The sequence below is a fragment of the Botryllus schlosseri genome, chromosome 1 (genome assembly GCF_051294905.1).
Source record: "Botryllus schlosseri isolate E-star chromosome 1, Bs_hap1, whole genome shotgun sequence".
In the NCBI taxonomy this organism is placed as follows: domain Eukaryota; kingdom Metazoa; phylum Chordata; class Ascidiacea; order Stolidobranchia; family Styelidae; genus Botryllus; species Botryllus schlosseri.
This window is the reverse complement of record NC_137236.1, coordinates 30,886,630-30,903,746: the sequence shown is the minus strand read 5'-3', so window position 1 is coordinate 30,903,746 and position 17,117 is coordinate 30,886,630. Positions and strand designations below refer to the sequence as shown.

At 39.8% G+C, this 17,117-nt stretch overlaps 1 protein-coding gene across 1 annotated transcript in view; it reads left to right on the top strand.

The window, feature by feature from the left end:
* Positions 1-17,117, top strand: part of LOC145441484 (uncharacterized) — a 49,301-nt gene that overhangs the window by 13,986 nt on the left and 18,198 nt on the right. Inside the window, exons 8-20 of the mRNA XM_080319359.1 lie at positions 8-269; positions 1,018-1,241; positions 1,562-1,746; positions 3,793-3,898; positions 4,147-4,221; positions 7,292-7,459; positions 7,519-7,677; positions 7,804-7,990; positions 9,573-9,736; positions 9,792-9,935; positions 11,754-11,889; positions 13,993-14,128; positions 16,020-16,233. Of these exons, the coding sequence (XP_080175485.1) occupies positions 8-269; positions 1,018-1,241; positions 1,562-1,746; positions 3,793-3,898; positions 4,147-4,221; positions 7,292-7,459; positions 7,519-7,677; positions 7,804-7,990; positions 9,573-9,736; positions 9,792-9,935; positions 11,754-11,889; positions 13,993-14,128; positions 16,020-16,233 (2,160 nt within the window). The remainder of the gene's footprint in view (positions 1-7; positions 270-1,017; positions 1,242-1,561; positions 1,747-3,792; positions 3,899-4,146; positions 4,222-7,291; positions 7,460-7,518; positions 7,678-7,803; positions 7,991-9,572; positions 9,737-9,791; positions 9,936-11,753; positions 11,890-13,992; positions 14,129-16,019; positions 16,234-17,117) is intronic.

Sequence of the window (17,117 nt, the reverse complement as noted above, 5' to 3'; positions counted from 1 at the left end):
TATCCAGGGCTGCAACTCCATTGACATCGTCGGACTTAAAGATGTTGATGCTGATGTAATTCGGGAAAAGTTCCGGCTGTTCTTTGAAGAGCATGTGATCAGGGTAGCCACCGTTCCGCTGAATCAGTGCCAAGCAAAATTTGTATTGGACTATTGTGAGAGATTTAATGTCAATAATCCGAAACGCAAGGCTCTGAAACACTTCAGTCAACTGAGCAAGCATGGTGGGACGTTACGTCTTGAGGGAACAGAAAAAAGTATTCAAGAAGGTACTGCCAATAATGTAGATAAATTTTCCCCCTTATAAACAGGGACGGCCTGAAGCAATATGCTTTTACTCACCATGAGTATTGGCCTAGGGTTCATCTAGTTGTGATCATAAGGTGTGCTTCAACTCTACTACTTCAACTAAACTATTCAATGCTGCATGACAAATGGTCTTCAGTAGAAATCAGGTTACGACATAATTTACAGAATTAAGTCTAACTATATTCGCAATTATGACTTGGCGTCTGCACTCACATAAAGGTGGTCGGCGATATAACCTTTGCACATAATGATGGACACATGTTCACCGAAATCTTCGATATGTTCAAGCGTCGAATAATCCTGTACTTGCCAAATGAGCCCAGCGGTATACAGAGGCGACCCGCAATATATGCAAATAACATTATTATTGACCAAATTCATTTGTTAACTTTGAAATTTCGCGCTTCAATCGGCTAGGATATCAATGCACACCGAGTTTCCATCAACATAATTGTTATCGATTTTGATGTGTAGTAATATAAATCTTGTTTTCTCCGCTGACTAATCTGGTTCGCACCTATCAGACAACTAAAATAAGGTAGTCAATACTTGAGGGGCCCACGCAATGGTTTGTAAATCTCATGTGGCCCGTTGGCCGAAAAGGTTGGCCTATCCTGTCATACATAGACTATCATAGACAAATATTTGCTTGCTGTTCAAATAAAGTTTTTGTTGAACTTTATCCTTTAATATGTGATTACTTCTCAGCACAATTGGAGATCAACCAGATAGTAGCGGGTATAGTAACAGAGAAGCATTCGCGGTCGAACCCAGCCATCAAAAGATACTATATGGATCCTGCTAACCAAGGAGTGATGGAAAACATAAGACGTGCTACCAACTGTTATATTGAAGCAATGCCTCCAAAACTTTTTGAGACCAAAGGCACAAAAAAAACGAAGCTGGAGCCCAAAGTAAGCAACACTGCAATGGTACTTGAAGATATAAAACAAGTTTGTTCCCTGCAAGGTCTATAAATTCTGACTTTTGATTCTCTTCCAATTGATTATTTTACCAATTGGTTGTATGACTTATCAAGAATTTCCAGTCGGCATTTCATATTTATTACCTTCAACTTCATATTTGAACTGATATTTAAACTTTATGCTGGAGATATGGCTGTTTATGTATTGTTCTTTTGAGAACTCGACTATTCGCTGCCGATTACTGCCGGAACCCCAAACCATTCGGTTTTATTTTAATATAAACATATATTTTGTACGTATTAATAATGAAGGTGATCTTTATCCAGAATGTTCCGAGAACGAGTCTCTTCTCTACTCAACTGGGAAAATTGACTATGAGAATTTGTATGGTTGACATTGTCTCACATACCGCCGATGGCATCGTCAACATTGTCACACATGGTCACTCCACTTCAGCGGATGAATACAATGCGACCGTGGATAAAAGCAGGAAGAGATTTCAAATCGAACCGTGCGTGTCTAGGCCTGCGGGCACCGCCTAAATTTAGTTAACATCGCGAATACTCCTGAATATACTACGCTACTCCATCATTACAGTTTCACTACCGTCATCATCTGAAAGTGAACATGATGACAGTGCCTTCAAATTTCATCGATATATCATACCTGGCAAATTGTTCTGAATCTTCGCCAATGCTTGAACCACATGTCATACACACAGAGCTGTTCAAAGTAGGCACCTCAAGTAGAAGTAGCAACGCACAATTCTACTCGAGTGCGAGTAAAAATAGCGCTTTTCAAAGCAGCTCAAAGTACCAGTAGTTTGGGCGTCGTTGAAAAGTAGTCCCGTAAATGGCTACCGGTAGTTTTAAAATTCAGTGCTACGCTCTCATGGACCGTCAAAATTCTGAAAACTGACATATGCGTACGGTGTAGACAGGCGCGTAGCCAGCCGAAAAATGGAAGGGGGGAGTCAATTTTTTCGAATTTACTATTATAGCAATCAATTCATTAAGATTAAGGACATCCGTAAATCGACGATTATAAAATCTCCTCGTGTTGGCGAACTTTCGCGTATGGTGAGCTTGTCAATGAGTCCGGAAGTGCTGCCAATTAGCGAGTCCTTGAACTCTCGTGACCAATTAAATACGCACGATTACGTGGTCTCCATTTTCACAGGCAAAAATATCCGAGTTGTTTTGGAATCTGTTCTATAATGACATCGATTTCAGGTGGTTCAAGCCTGATCTTTTATAACTCAAGCGTTGACACAGATCTTCTGATGGTTATGTTCAAGTACTATCGGAAATCAATTATGCAATACGCATGTACGCAGGCACATGTTTGCCGACATTTGAAGTCATTCAGTTTCGCGATAGCACTCTTGAATCACAATCGCTAATCAGCATACACTTACCGGCATTGTCTCCAAGCCATCGAGAGATAGGCGCCAAAGTGTGCTAGGTCCGAGACGCGATAGTTAGGCCAGCGATGATATCTTTTGTGCGATTCTGTAGGCAAACGATGATTTTGTGCGCAGATGCGATTGTGCAGGAGAGCGATGGCATGGTGCGCATCGGGCCTATTGCAGATGCAATTCTTCAAGCCAACGGAACTAGGCTTGTTGGAGGCGCGACGGCGCATCGCGTTGCATTGTGCACAGACAAATCTCGCTAATTGGCAACATGCTTCTTGCTAATTGGTCACGGCTGCGCGCAACACTGATAATACGACTTATTGAATTGCAACTGAATATTAGGGTCAGAATGGTCATTTCAAAAAGACGGAGTTTTGCGTTTCAGAAGGGGGGTTTCGACCCTCGAGATCCCCCCTCTGACTACGCGCCTGGGTGTAGAGAGCTGGGTCTGTGGTGCTACATCCCTTACTAGAGATATATCTTTCAACCACATACGGGTTCTACGGCATCATGTGATACACCATACAAATACTAGTTTTGCTATAGAACAGTGCTTCTAATCTAACCCTTTTTCGTCTCAGTGCCACTTTTCACCAAATGCGACAGTAAGATGCCCGTCATCATATTATAAGGTCTGGCGATAATAAGAAGATAAGTGACACGGAGTAGTTGTATATGATACTACATTAACGGTTTTCCAATTAGGAAGGCAACTGTAAATGTGGCAGATTGTATAATTCCAAGTGTTTCGCTGAACTCTACTTCTTGTGCCATATGAAATTGAGCACATGAATCACACAACCGCTACATAAATTTATTACATTGACCAAGACTTTTGTAGAAGCATATTGCTCACTCCACAGTTACTTCCAGCGAAGGATGACAGAAATTATATACTCTCAGTGAAAAACGTCCATAAATGTCACCGTCTTGGTCTCTCTCAGTCTCTCTTATTGAAAGAATATATTACTTCTACTTGGCAAACTGTAAATTGCAAAAAGTAAGTCACAAAATAGGAAGAAGTGGAAATGGATTACTTGAGTGAAGACTGCAAATAGAGTACTTCGAAATAGTAGAAGCACTTTTTTCCTTGCCGCATCTGCATACATAACCCTTACAATTTAATCTATCACTTTCAAGAGCCCGCTTCAATCATTCGATGGAAGGTGCAGCATCTGTGCAGAAGCTCAAGCGGTCACAAAACTTTGATGAAACCCCAATGGACGATCTCAATGGAATTCTAAAGGTATGGATGAGTAATAGCTTTTCTGTAGGGATATTAAATACAAGCATTTTTTCCTAATCCTTTGCCAAAGCTTCATGGAGATGTCAAACCGTACGGTTTATTTTTGAATTTGAATGTTCCGTTGAAATGTCATACCCATCGAATTTTTTTGAAAATTTGGCCATGTTTCATTGAACTGTCATACTTGACGCTCACAAATGAATCTATCACTGTCAAGACTGCTCCAAGATCATTTGAATGAATTTCAGGAATCTGTGCAGCATCTCAGGCTCTCACAAAACTTTGATGAAACCTCGCTGGATCATCTGCAGGAAATTTCAAAGGTACAAGCGATAGCTTACCCTTAGGATAAATCAGTTCGCTTCAACCTTTTTAAGTGTAGTGAACTCTTCAAGTTGTTCTGACTAACTCAAGCACTCTGTTTTGTGCAGGAATTCCTAAACTTTTTTTCGCCAGATCAATAAATATTTCGAACAACTTTTCACTTGATTCGGATATAGCTTAGAAATTCTTATCATTGGGTGATGGCAAAATAAGCAGCTCTGTTTGTTTAACACAAAAGGAGTAATAATGGTGAAACAGGGACAATCGATACATTACCAATTGATAATAAGGAATTCATATAAGGCCATGTCAGCTTTATAGTCGCTTTTACTTTGGGAAAGTTGCGTCCATTTTGTAGAACAGAATGATGCAGAAATGTTTTCTGCCTAGCTAAAATATTTTTTCTTTCAATTCCTACTGTTAAGTATAGTTGGCCTACTTTTATCAGGTGAAAATACTCTTTCAGCCTTTGCTGCTTGGGACTGTATTTGAAGAATTACTGTGCTATTTCAACCCTATGTGTGTATGTTACACATTAACACAGTAATACAGTGAATAGTTTGAAGCAGTGGCTCTTACCGGCATCCCACAGAACACTAGGGGTTCGATGAGCCAGTGTCAGGGACCGTTCAGGGACCGTTCCATGGAGGTCAAGTCACATATGATTTGTGATGAATTGTCTTCGCCAGCATGTGGTTACAGCAGGGGTTACCAACGCGCGGCCCGTGAGGCCATATTTTGCCGCCCGCGACCTGATTTGAAATGTCGGAAGAACGATTACTAAAGCACTTTGAAATTCATTTCAGTTTAAACACATTGTTGTTGTTGTTCGAAAAGCTCTTCTCCTGTACCCAATATCACTATCCCTCACCAACTAATACGGCTTCGGTGATGGTAATATCATTCCATTGAGGAAGAATTTGCCGATATGAATGGTTGATTTTCGATTTTAATACAGTAGTGTCCTTTGTAATCTGAGCCGAACAGTACAGATGCGAACCGCAGAAGAAAATGATGCGCCCCATAAAGAAATACCAATTTGTAATTGTGTTCTCCTTACCACAAAGGAAGTTTTTTTTTCTGATAAGCCTAAGTTTGGGCGAATCCAATATCTTTTCACTATACTGACAATCCTGATGGGATGTCAAGGAATAACAGCAGGGGTCTAACAACAATTGACCCACCAAAAGATGGAGCGCAGCATTAATAACTTCCCTAAATTCTCGAAGACACCTCCTACATCAACTCTTCCTGCGAATTTGATCACATGGGCTGAGGAAAGATAAATATTCGATAGTGATATGTGAAACAATACTAATATAAATGACGAAATTCGCTAAGAATATGAAAAAATTTTGACGAGAAAACAAATCCCTGACTAGTCGCGATTTCGATGCGCATAGTAAGCCGATATGAGTAAATAGATTAGTCCGGAATTCACTGGCAATGGGCATGGGCAGTTTAACATGGATATTGGGCCTCCAGTTTGCTCATTACGACTATATCCACTGGAATGCAGCCGTAGGCTACATAAGTAATCGAAATGCGGCCGTCAACAGCAAAAAGGTTGCCCACCCCTATGCTGAAGAGTATTGTCAGGTATCGTACGCAGCTCATAGTTCAAAATAGAATGGAAGTGATGATCATGATTTCTTTTGTTGTATTGGTATTTCCTCAGTAAAATATTTTTTCTTTTGTGGTAATTATGGCCGTCGCCCATGTTACAGTGCCCAGCGTCGTGCTGGCGTAGATTCATCAAAACGTTGCTGTTAAAGTCAAGCTGCTCGCGGCCTCTACGAATTTTGAAAAGTGGCCCGAGACCTGTTTTGAGTTGGCAACGCCTGGGTTACAGGCAATTTTGCTCGATAGTGTAATTGTGACCTTCCTAAATGCCAATTCTATTTTAGGTATTAATAACTCATATGTAAATAAGCAATTAGTATCACACAGTTGCGTTTCGACCGAACAATACGATGACACTTTCCGAGGTTCGGCCTCGCATTTCTTAACTAGTGTCTGAAAGAGAACAGGAGATGTAACGCTGATTTTCCATAGTTAGATTTGAATCGAGATAGATTTTTGTGTTTACAACTAAACGAAAATTTGGGGTTCTACGGGTCAGTCAAGGGTAAGGACCAAGTGCTGGTATAAAGTATTTGTTGAATCGTTTGGTATCGAAATACAGCACGGTACTGCACAATATAACCAAACGTAAGGTATCACTCTTTTGTACTTTGTGCGATCAGTGCCGATTACTGCATGATAGAGCAGCTGCAATTCATTTAATACCTAACATAACAGTATTTTCAATGCGTTGTCTGCCTCTACCCATGATTATGTAACGAACAATTGATTTAACGCCTTCGGACATAGTCGTTTTTCCGCCTAATTCGGCCAAAAGTGAGCAGAACCCCCAGTGCTCTAATTAAGAGGAATCAACTGTATATGTATAATTGACAATGATGTTAGAGATCGAATCAGCTCCAGGCAAATTGGCCAAAGGCTGCAGCAAATATAAAAAGCTCTATAGTCGATTCGCTGTGTGTTCCAAAATTTCCTCCATATGCACTGAACACAATACTACCTATCATAACAATTCAAATGAATACTTAAACATCTTACATTCTGGTATGAAAATTATCTACTTCCTAATCGCTGGTGCGATAAATTGCATTGCAAAAAGTGAGACTAAATGATTTTATACATTATAGTTATAATCATAATCATAATCTTTGGATTGATTAATTCACAGATTGACCATAGATCCAGTATTTAATTACTTGAATTTTGGTTTCCACACTCAAGTCAATATGGTCTGACAAGTTCTTGATGCACCCTTGAATGCTGTTTCATGCTGATATACCTCATGCATATTTTGGTGGACACCATTTGAAGAGCACTGGGCCAAACAATGCAAACCAGAAAACACACCATAGTGTCAGCAAGTGGCCGCGTAGGCAGCTTATTTTAACTACCCGAAACACAGGATGATTCGGTCTATTTTTTAGGATACTTGGTTTGGATTCATTCTGTTGTGAGTCGTGTATCAATATAGCTTTTGTTATCCAGACGATTTTCAAGTTCCTTTACAAACCAACGGTTTTGGATATGATTTGTGACGTTCTCCTCAAGGAAGGCATTTTGAAGACTTTTGTCAGACTGTGGGATCGGTGTCATGAAAATCCCAATGCGTTCTACAGCAACACCGAACATGTTCTTTTCAAGATTCTAAAGACGGTCCGTATGTTGACATTATGACATTGTGCGGAATGCTTGTAACTCGTGTCTGCTTACAGATGAAACGCATTCTGTTGAATTTCTCGGACGAGTGCAAGAGTCTCGCCGCTGCCTGCTTTAAGGATGACGCCCTCATTGACAGACTGATGAAGGATTTCACCCTCCCACAGCTGAATGTCCAGAAACTTGCCCAACCCAGTTTATCGTATATGATCGAGGTGACCATATCAAACGTTATGATCTTATTCCAACGTCGCTAAGGCTCGGAGTCAGTAGGCCACGCAGGCCAAGACCTGGTTTTAAAATTTTTGAAGCGAATATTTTCAGAAACGGTTCTTTCACAGGCAGACTTGGCAATTTTACATAACCTGGTGCGGAATGCCAACCAAATCAGAAACCACATAAGAAGGAACAACGGGATTGAAAAGATATTTGCTTACAAGAACTCACAGCCTCTCTACATCAAAGCATATGTCTTTTTTGTCCTCGCCTATTGCATAAATGAGGAGGAAAACTCAATAATCGAGTCAGGTTTGAGAGCGTTTCTTTTTGTTTGCGTTTGCTGCACTGTCAGCAACTTATTCACAGTAATGACAGTAGTGTCTTCTTAAAAATCAATTTCAATCCATTTCTTCCTCGCTGAATCTCAGAGGTGGTCAAAGTAGTCAAGAATGCTACTCAAGTAGAAGTAGAAGTAGCGACGAAAAAATCTACTCAAGTACGAGTAGAAGTACTTCTTCCATAAGCAACCTAAAACTACTTGAAGTAGAAGTAGAATTGACTGACTTTGAAAGTACTCAAGTAAGTAAGTAGTTGTGAAAACGATCCTACTTCGTTCACATGGATTGTAAAAAGGTGCAAATTGAGCTATGCGAAAGGTGACGAGCGTGATTCATATTGATGCATACCAACAGGTATCCAATTTTCGATAGCATAAGCATTCATCAACATCATGATAGTATTGATATGGAAATGCGATTCTAATCATCTGTTTACTCGAATAGCACGTTTTAGAAAATACCATGGTACGGCGCCATCCCCATATTATAAGGCCCGTAGTTTAGTCAAAGAGCAATACGGAGAAGTTGCATAGGATACGGTGTAAACACTTTGCGCGATTAGTAAACGTTAATAAAAAATATGGTGGACCGTAAAAATGCCATATTGTGTAGCTTTATTTCCGGAAATTAAAGGCATTACTACACTTGCTTTTATACCTCAACATGTATCTTATCCAGACAAAAGAACTGATATTAATTAAAACTCAAAGTATATGATACTGGGAATTATAAGTGAAATATAAATACTACTTCTAAAAGCGGAGCATGTATTTCATACCTTTAGTTCAGAAAGTTTCAAAGGTGGTGTGCTAAAACAGCTCTAAAACTAAAAAAAAGTCCACGTTTCCAGATTAGGACACGCCGTGGACATGCTAGATTACGATATGACAAGTAAATGCTAGATTGCGCAACATCAGTTTCAAACGTTATGATGAGCCATATATACTGTGATGAATTATTTCATATGGGCGAAGGGCGACAATGTGGTGTAAACGGAACCACGCCAACCCGCGACCTAAATTATATTCACCGATACTTTCGTGAAATCACACTGGTGACTACATATCCCCTGCGCGCGAAGCGCGACGAAAATTCTTGGCTTTACTCAACTTTTGTGACAATTAAATGTTGATACTCCGTGAAAACAGCCCCGAAATTTCTCAGGCTATCTTCCTGATTGGAAGATTGAACTACTTCTACTTGACAAACTGAAAATAGCGAAAAGTAAGTAAGTAGATCACAAAATATTACGAAGTAGAAGTAGAAGTAGCGAAAATCGGATCTACTTGAGTAAGTACCAGAAGTAGAGGAAAACTACTTGAGTACTTTGAAAAAGTAGAAGTACTTCGTTACTGACCACCTCTGCTGAATCTCAGCAGGTATTCATACATTGACCAGGATTATTTCCCGGATGGAAACACACAGATAGTGTGATGGTTTTGTCACTAAATTTATAAGCCTGCAATGCAAGACAAAGTGTCTGTTAGGGATGGTTGAAAGAATCGACAACAAGCAATCGAGTCAAATGCAACTCGATCTGTTGATATTGATAGGAGCCAAAGTGATTCCATTTATCCTGAAGATGCTCAAATCAGCTGTGTCCACTGTCACTCACGTTGGGAACATGAGCATGAGCATGAGCACAATCACGAGCTCATTCTCTGTGGAAGAAATTCTTGGAGCACTCAATAAATTGGCGTCAAATGATGGAAACAAGGTTCGTAAAACGGAATTATGAAACGGAATCTACATCTTGCTCGTCTCATCAACAGAAAGCAATTGTGGACGCTGGGATTCTGCCGATTGTGACGAAACTATTCGATCCCGACTCGTCATCGGCGACAGAAAATCTCGAGGCTGTGAACCTCATCAGGTTGCTTGCCCTCCATACTGACAATAAGCAAAAGATTATCCAAGTGAGATTTATGCTCTCATTACTTTTTTGCCTGAGTTGATTGATGAGAACATTAACTTGAGATTCGGTGCTCTATAGGCGCTCTATCATCTCGTAGAGCAAGGGTCGGCAACCTACGGCCCGCGGGCCGGATCCGGCCCGCCAAGCGAAATCGTCCGGCCCGCGACGAAATAATTAGTTACCACAAGAATACGGCCCGCCGTTTCGTAATGAGTTCCAATCTGCAGTGCAGCACTGCATCACTGCTTGGTAAGAATGCGGCATTGCTACGATGTAAGTATCCTACGTGGTATTGGTCTATTGTTAGGCCATAAAACTGATGCGAACGCTGTTGATTAGTAGCCTATCTCGTACTAAAAGTAGGAGATGGAGAATGTATGTAGAGTAGACTAGACCAGTGCTTATAAAGCGTGTGTATCGCGCAACCATAGGTACACCATACTTTTTAAGGGGTTGCCACTCTGATAGGGTGCGACATTAAAGGCGCAGTTCCTCTGCTTCAAAAACGCTTGGAACATCTCAGACGCAATGACAAAATCTCAAACTTTCCGTTTCATTTGAGATAACCAGCCTCCGTAGGTTAGTCATCTGCAGTTTAATTCACCAGAAGACATTGTACGCCAAGACAACAAACCTGAATAGTGTTTTAGACACAGTGGGGAAAGCTGATTTCGTCTCACAAACTTGATCACCGACAGTTAGCCTACCCCATATATTACTAGAAGCGGAGAATCAATATGGCGATGTCCTGTATATCTGCCATGTTCGCACATTAAGTCGAGCCGCTATCCTTGCACGAGTGTATGAACTGAGAAACGAAATAGCAACTTTCCTTGAAAATACAAACATCGCCGACTCATAATCTTGTCATCGAAAATGAGTATCTAATCTTGCTTCTGTAGTACATTTAACGTCACATCTAACAAATTGAATTTGCAACTTCAGGAGGAAATAACTGAATACATGAGATGTTGAGGTGCATTCGAAACAAAACTACGACTCTGGGAATGTCAACAGTAAAAAGAAAATTATGCTCACTTTCCTATACTGGTGGAGAGTAAACCTCTAGTACCAGCACAATACCTTTGTAACTGTGATACGAAATTTAATTACTGAATTTCCACCCGCTTTTTCGACATTCGTTCTGTAAAAAATAAATTCTGACTACTCAGTACTCGGTTTAATGTGAGCGTCAATACCGTTGCCTGAAAATTTCAAATGGGCCCTTTTGAAATGTGATGCAGTTGAATTGAAAGACAAATTTCATACGAAGAGCATATCGCTGTATGACTTTGACAAAGAGTACGTTCTTGAAAGGGGTCTTTATCCCAGCTTGACCAACAATACAAAAGAAATGGCATCGACTTTTGATAGCACCTATACGCATGTGAAAAATAGTTTAAAACAATGGAATTCACAAAGAGCAAGCTAAGATCACGTGTATTCTAAATCTAATGCCCATTTAGAATGTGGTTTGATTGTTGCTTCATCTGACTTATTATTAGAAGTTGAAATTCTTTCACAAAGCATGCTGCGCCAAGTGTCACATTTATGCTGCGTTGTTGAAGTGTAAATACATGTGTTTTGCCCTTTTTGTGATTTGTATGATTGAGATTGCAGCAATGGAGGGTAATAAACCGACGTGAGCGTTAAATATAGTATCAAGAAAAATTCCGGCCCGCCAAAAAGTTGTGCACTCGGAATTTGGCCCGCGACTAGCAAAAGGTTGCCGACCCCTGTCGTAGAGTATAAATATACCCGGAATCTGCACGAAATGCCGACCAGTTTCTGATTATGTCAAAAAACAAATTAATTCCAGGAACCAGGTCTGCTTGAAGGGGTTCGCAAACTGCGTGATCTGAAAGGCGTGAGCGACCGAATGACAAAGGCAGTCGGAAGTTTGATGATTGTGTTGAAGCTCGAACAAGTGACGTCTCAAAGTCATAATAAGGAAGGTGAAAACAAATTGGGCATGTATTTGGTAATTTTACTATATTTCGCCTAAATCCATTTCAATCGTATAAAAACGACTTTATTCCCAATCATTTAATCTTATCAGCATCTTAGCATTACAGGTCTTAAATCCATGGAAATTTCAATCCAAGTTTACATCTTGAAAAGCACTGTTTGTCAACCTATTTCTCACTCCATACCAGTGTTTTCCAAATTTTTTCAGATTACCGCCCCCCTGGAGAACGAACAAGGTGCCCCAGACCCTCTCGCCACGCCTAACTCATAAGACGAAAGTTATTCTGCATTCATTAAAGCTAATAATAATGAGAAGGATGAAGCTGGTGTTTTATTATCACCATCCTCGTCACATTGGTTTTAGTTTTGATAAGAACAATTTCATTCTAAAATATCCAGTCTCTGCGTCCCTTGCTGTCAAGTCGGTTTCTGCTGTGAGCCAGAAACTTGATCACGGCACTGAAAACATGTTCTATCGAATATGAGCGGGGAAGGGCAACGACGGAAATGTTAACCCGACTCCAGTGAGGGTAATTCTATTTGATTCAATTGTGTATCCAGAACGATTGATTGGAGATGTTAAATTTTGGGTTGAACTCAAAATTGCTCTACGCTACATAATCAGCTCTTCGATCATTTCATGCTCGGAAACTTTGCAGAATGGATTTATTATCCAGTAAGGAATTTCTAATTGTAATATATCCTGGAATCTAATCACTATATCTATGTGCAGTATTCTGAGATGATTGATTTATGTCTCTCCATCAAAATCGGGTATTCAAGCTGGACTGGTAGATCATGCAATCTTGACAATTGGAACAGTTCGCGTGTCGCAAAATTTCAGTGAAATACCACAGGCTTATCACTGAATTCGGACAATGCCATATTCACCTTTATCAGGTTTCATCATGTCAAATACTTTTTCCTGAGAGAGTGAAACTGCATCAATACTGTCATATGGGTATATGTGGCCTATTCACAGCTAGGTTCTTCATTTGTTGACCTTATTTCTTACTAAAATCATTTGTTGCATATGTGTTAAATAATAGAAGCATTTTTTAATTTACTCAGAATTTCTTTGTGGGCCGGATGAAATGGTCTAGCGGGCCGTATGTTTGACACCCCTGACTTTGGGCGTAGGTCACAAATGGTTCAAGTGTTCTACAAAACTGTTTGAAAGTAGACTACAACTCGTTTCGAACAAGTTATCTGTTAAAGCTGCGAAGACTCGTAAACAAACTGTGTATAGTATAGGCTATAACAAACCGTAGAGACGCATTTCTGACAACGGATACCGTACAATCTCAATCAATTTAGAAGTTTGTAACAGGATTTCGCGAGCTGTCCCCCGCAGAAACTTCTATAGAACTGCGTATAAATATCTATTAGGAATGAAGTTTCCAATATTACATTATTTAGAGTTGCATAAATTTGTCATATTCAAATTTAGGGTTTATTTTGATTTTTAAAGGTTCACCGGTCCATAACATATGTTTTGAAGTTTTACCGGTCCACGAGGTAAAAAATGTTGAGAACCACTGCTCTAGTGAATATGCCATTTTTATCAAGTAAGACTTATATCAGCCATGCTATGAGCCAACTCTTCCTGACATAGTGCACACTTTCCACTCTTACTACTGATGTATGCTAGACACTGAAGAAAGAGACACTGTTTAGTATTAAAACAATAGCCAGACACCACAACACTTTATTGTATTGAGACTCTTGAGCTGAACCTGGCGATCCAATTCAAATCTCGTCACAATCTCGTCACAGCGAAACGCTAGCAACAACAGGCATATTTGGTTTGAGAACCATAGGTTCCCCATTACCGTCCTATCCAATGACAGAAATGCAGAAAATCGACTTCATACTCAATATTATGGGATTGGGCCGGACTCTACTACGCATTTGGGCCCTCTTTGACTTTCAATGTTCATTGATATATTCATGCAAACTGAATTCAAATCTAAAATGCCGTGGCAAGCATCATTAAGACTCGATTTTGATTGTGAGTGATTGTCAGATATCCCCTTCTTAAGGCGCACATTCCTACATGCATTTGTGATTTATCATCAACTCAATTACAGACACACGTGAAGCAAATCAAACAAAGAAAAAAATGAAATCTGTCAAGCGGAGAAATTTGCTGCCAATAGAGGCTGTCATAACGAACGGTGGGAATTTGCCAAATTGCCAAAAGATCGTCAATGTCGTTGGACCAGAGTAAGATTTCTGAAACGGCTGTATACCGCCACCAGTACGCTAAGCAGAGCCATTACAACTTGTAGTTATTATAACAAAAATTATGTGATCAGCTCTGTGATCGTAGACTAGCCAAGATAAAAATTTGTGCGGCGAAACTTTTTTAACGATGCATCTGATCGAGTGTGACACAGTGAACACAGATGATGTCACTACACTCAAGGCGAACAATTGGAGAAACCATACTTGGATTTGCTCACCCTGGTGGCTACTTCAATGGATCTATGTAGGGATGGTGTGACCATATGAGGTTCACGTTCGCGTTCTGTGTGTTAACCTCCGAAATGTACAGGTTCACATTCACAAACAATACTTGGTAGGTTCTGCGCTGTGAACCTTTTTCATATATTTTTGCATTTTCACATCAAACCCCCCTATGCATGGCGCTAACAGCATAAACAAAATCAACACTAAACGAGCATGCGCCTTGACAATCTCAAGAATTTTACTTGGCTTGTTACAAAAGTTTGCTCGAAATATTCAGCTTACTTTTGTGAATATCTGGTGACTGTCTGCTGTGAGCTTGACCGGCTATCACACAACATCAAGAACGATATACACTATATGTAGGTAGTCCGTGAATGATGCTTTTTCAGCCAATCAATGATATTGAGATAAAGAATACATCGTTGCATGATGTAAAAATTTAATAAGCGTACGGGATCAATCTTGATTTTAAATGTTTATTATATCATGAAAACAAAATCCATTCGATTGGCGTGCCAGCCAACTTGTTTATGGCGTAGCATTGATAGCAAGTCTGGAAACCCGTTTTATACTCTACTCAATATCAAGGTAGCAATAGTCAACTGACGAATATATTGTCCGGACTGGTCTGGACCCTTACAGTGGAAGCTTTTTTTCCCTTGCAATTCCTATTCGAAATTGCTGGAAAAGTGACGGAAGATATTCATTTTATTAATTTTACTACAGCATTTGATTGCTCGAGTTGATGCATTTATTGACTTTTCTAAAATTCAGCATGTACGTCGGCATTGTGGAATAATATGGCCTGGGTTGTTGCTAGCTATCGTGTACAATTGTCAATTAATATATCACTTCAATGAAATGTAGGGTTGGAATTAGCAGTATGAGGTCACGTGACGTCATAGGTTCACGTTCGCGTTCATGTATAACCTTTCAAAAATTCTCGCGTTCACACGAACCTGAACCTTTCGGGCGTTCACACCATCCCTAGCTCTATGATACCAAATGGCCAGTGACTATTCCTCAAGAGCCATATATCTGTTTACGAAACCTCTCACATAATGACTACCATTTAGGTATGGGTACTATGGGTAGGACTCCTTTGTTCTCGGTTGAAATACATGCAGTGAAATGATTTAACAGATGTTGGCCAAGTTGTAGTTGGGCTCGCTTCCAAGTACTCATCCTACTTGAATACGACTTGAAAGAATTTTTGTATAGTCTCAAGATTTTTCATTAGCTGTCGTGGTATAACTGGTGTCCGTCTGTTTTCTTTTCCTTTTTCTTCTGTATCCCTACATTTGCAAACTGTTTTTGTATTTCGATGTCTCACGACAACAACACTCTGTAACGCTGGCTGTTGCTATACGCTGCATTGTTGCTATGGCTCAGTTTCCATTCATGCTATTTATAATTTCGACGATATTGAGTCACAATTTGCCACCAACTCTGTTATATGTCCTTTCTTTATTGTCCCTGTGGCTCTTAATAAGAATCATGTGAAAAGTTTGTCGAGTAAATAAACGTCAATATGAACATACTTTTGAAAGCTGTAAAGTACTTCCTTTCTGATCGCATGAGGCGGAATGCAAACCATTTATTTCATGTTAAACAATGCAACTATCCATTTCACTCATATATTTAGACTGGAGGGGGCATCGGATATTGAACAGAAGAGATTGGTGGCATCCTTCATCAAGAATATCTTGGAAGTAGCAGAAGAAGAAAACCTTACCTCGATTGCTATTCCGGCGATGGGTTGGGGTGGTTCTCGGATCAATCCAAATGCTGTTACACCACACATCGTCAATGCAGTGTCTCAATATTTTGAAGGGCACCCAAAATCGTGTATTACGCGGGTATGTTGTGGATTTTCGAAACTTCTCCATTGTTATTATGAAGGTATTTAAGGGAATATAACTGACACCTTTTGCGAAACAAATTACACATGAAGTATAGCATATTTATGTATTTGTTATGTACAAAGATGATGTATAGGTTAGCAATGTACATCTTCAGCCCGCAGTCAGAGTTCAACCACAAGAGAAAAATTGCACAGCCTACAAACATGTGACGATTTCAAGTTGTGCACTTGTCGTAAATGAGATTTCAATTGATTTTATTAAAGTATATGTTCTATTGCTGTCTGACGCGCTTTAAATATAGTTTACACACTGGTGTAGTGGACCGTCTGTTCAAATCAGTGGTTCTTAAACTGGGTGGGTCACTTTTGGGGTTTTGATGATTTGATTCGCCTAATTAGCCAGTTGCATGCTAGACATGCCAGGTCACTTGACCTTCAAACTCAGTCCACAACTGATGGGCATCTTTCGATATTTTCGTTTCAGTTGTACAGAACCTTGAACAAAATAGAAGACTTCGAAATAGTCATATTGTTTTCTATAGCATAGCTGGTAACCAGCGATTTTCAAGAATGTTAGATCTAAAAATGATGAAAAGCGATACAATTGTTCGCAAGATGGTGGCAGCGAAGTGAAGCCTCACATTAATGAATTTGTCTCTTCGGCGGATCTCAATCATCCCTCATCTTACCATAACATGTAAATGAAAGGCATGCACACTGAATGAAAAGTAACAGAATATTATATAAAAGCACCCACAAGCGAAGAAAAAAAAACGGACATGCTTCTTTAGGCAAAGTTAATATAACTGATCAGAGTCCAGTATTCTCGAACGCTGACTAGTATTTAATTGGTACAATATGCTTGTATGTTGGCTTGAC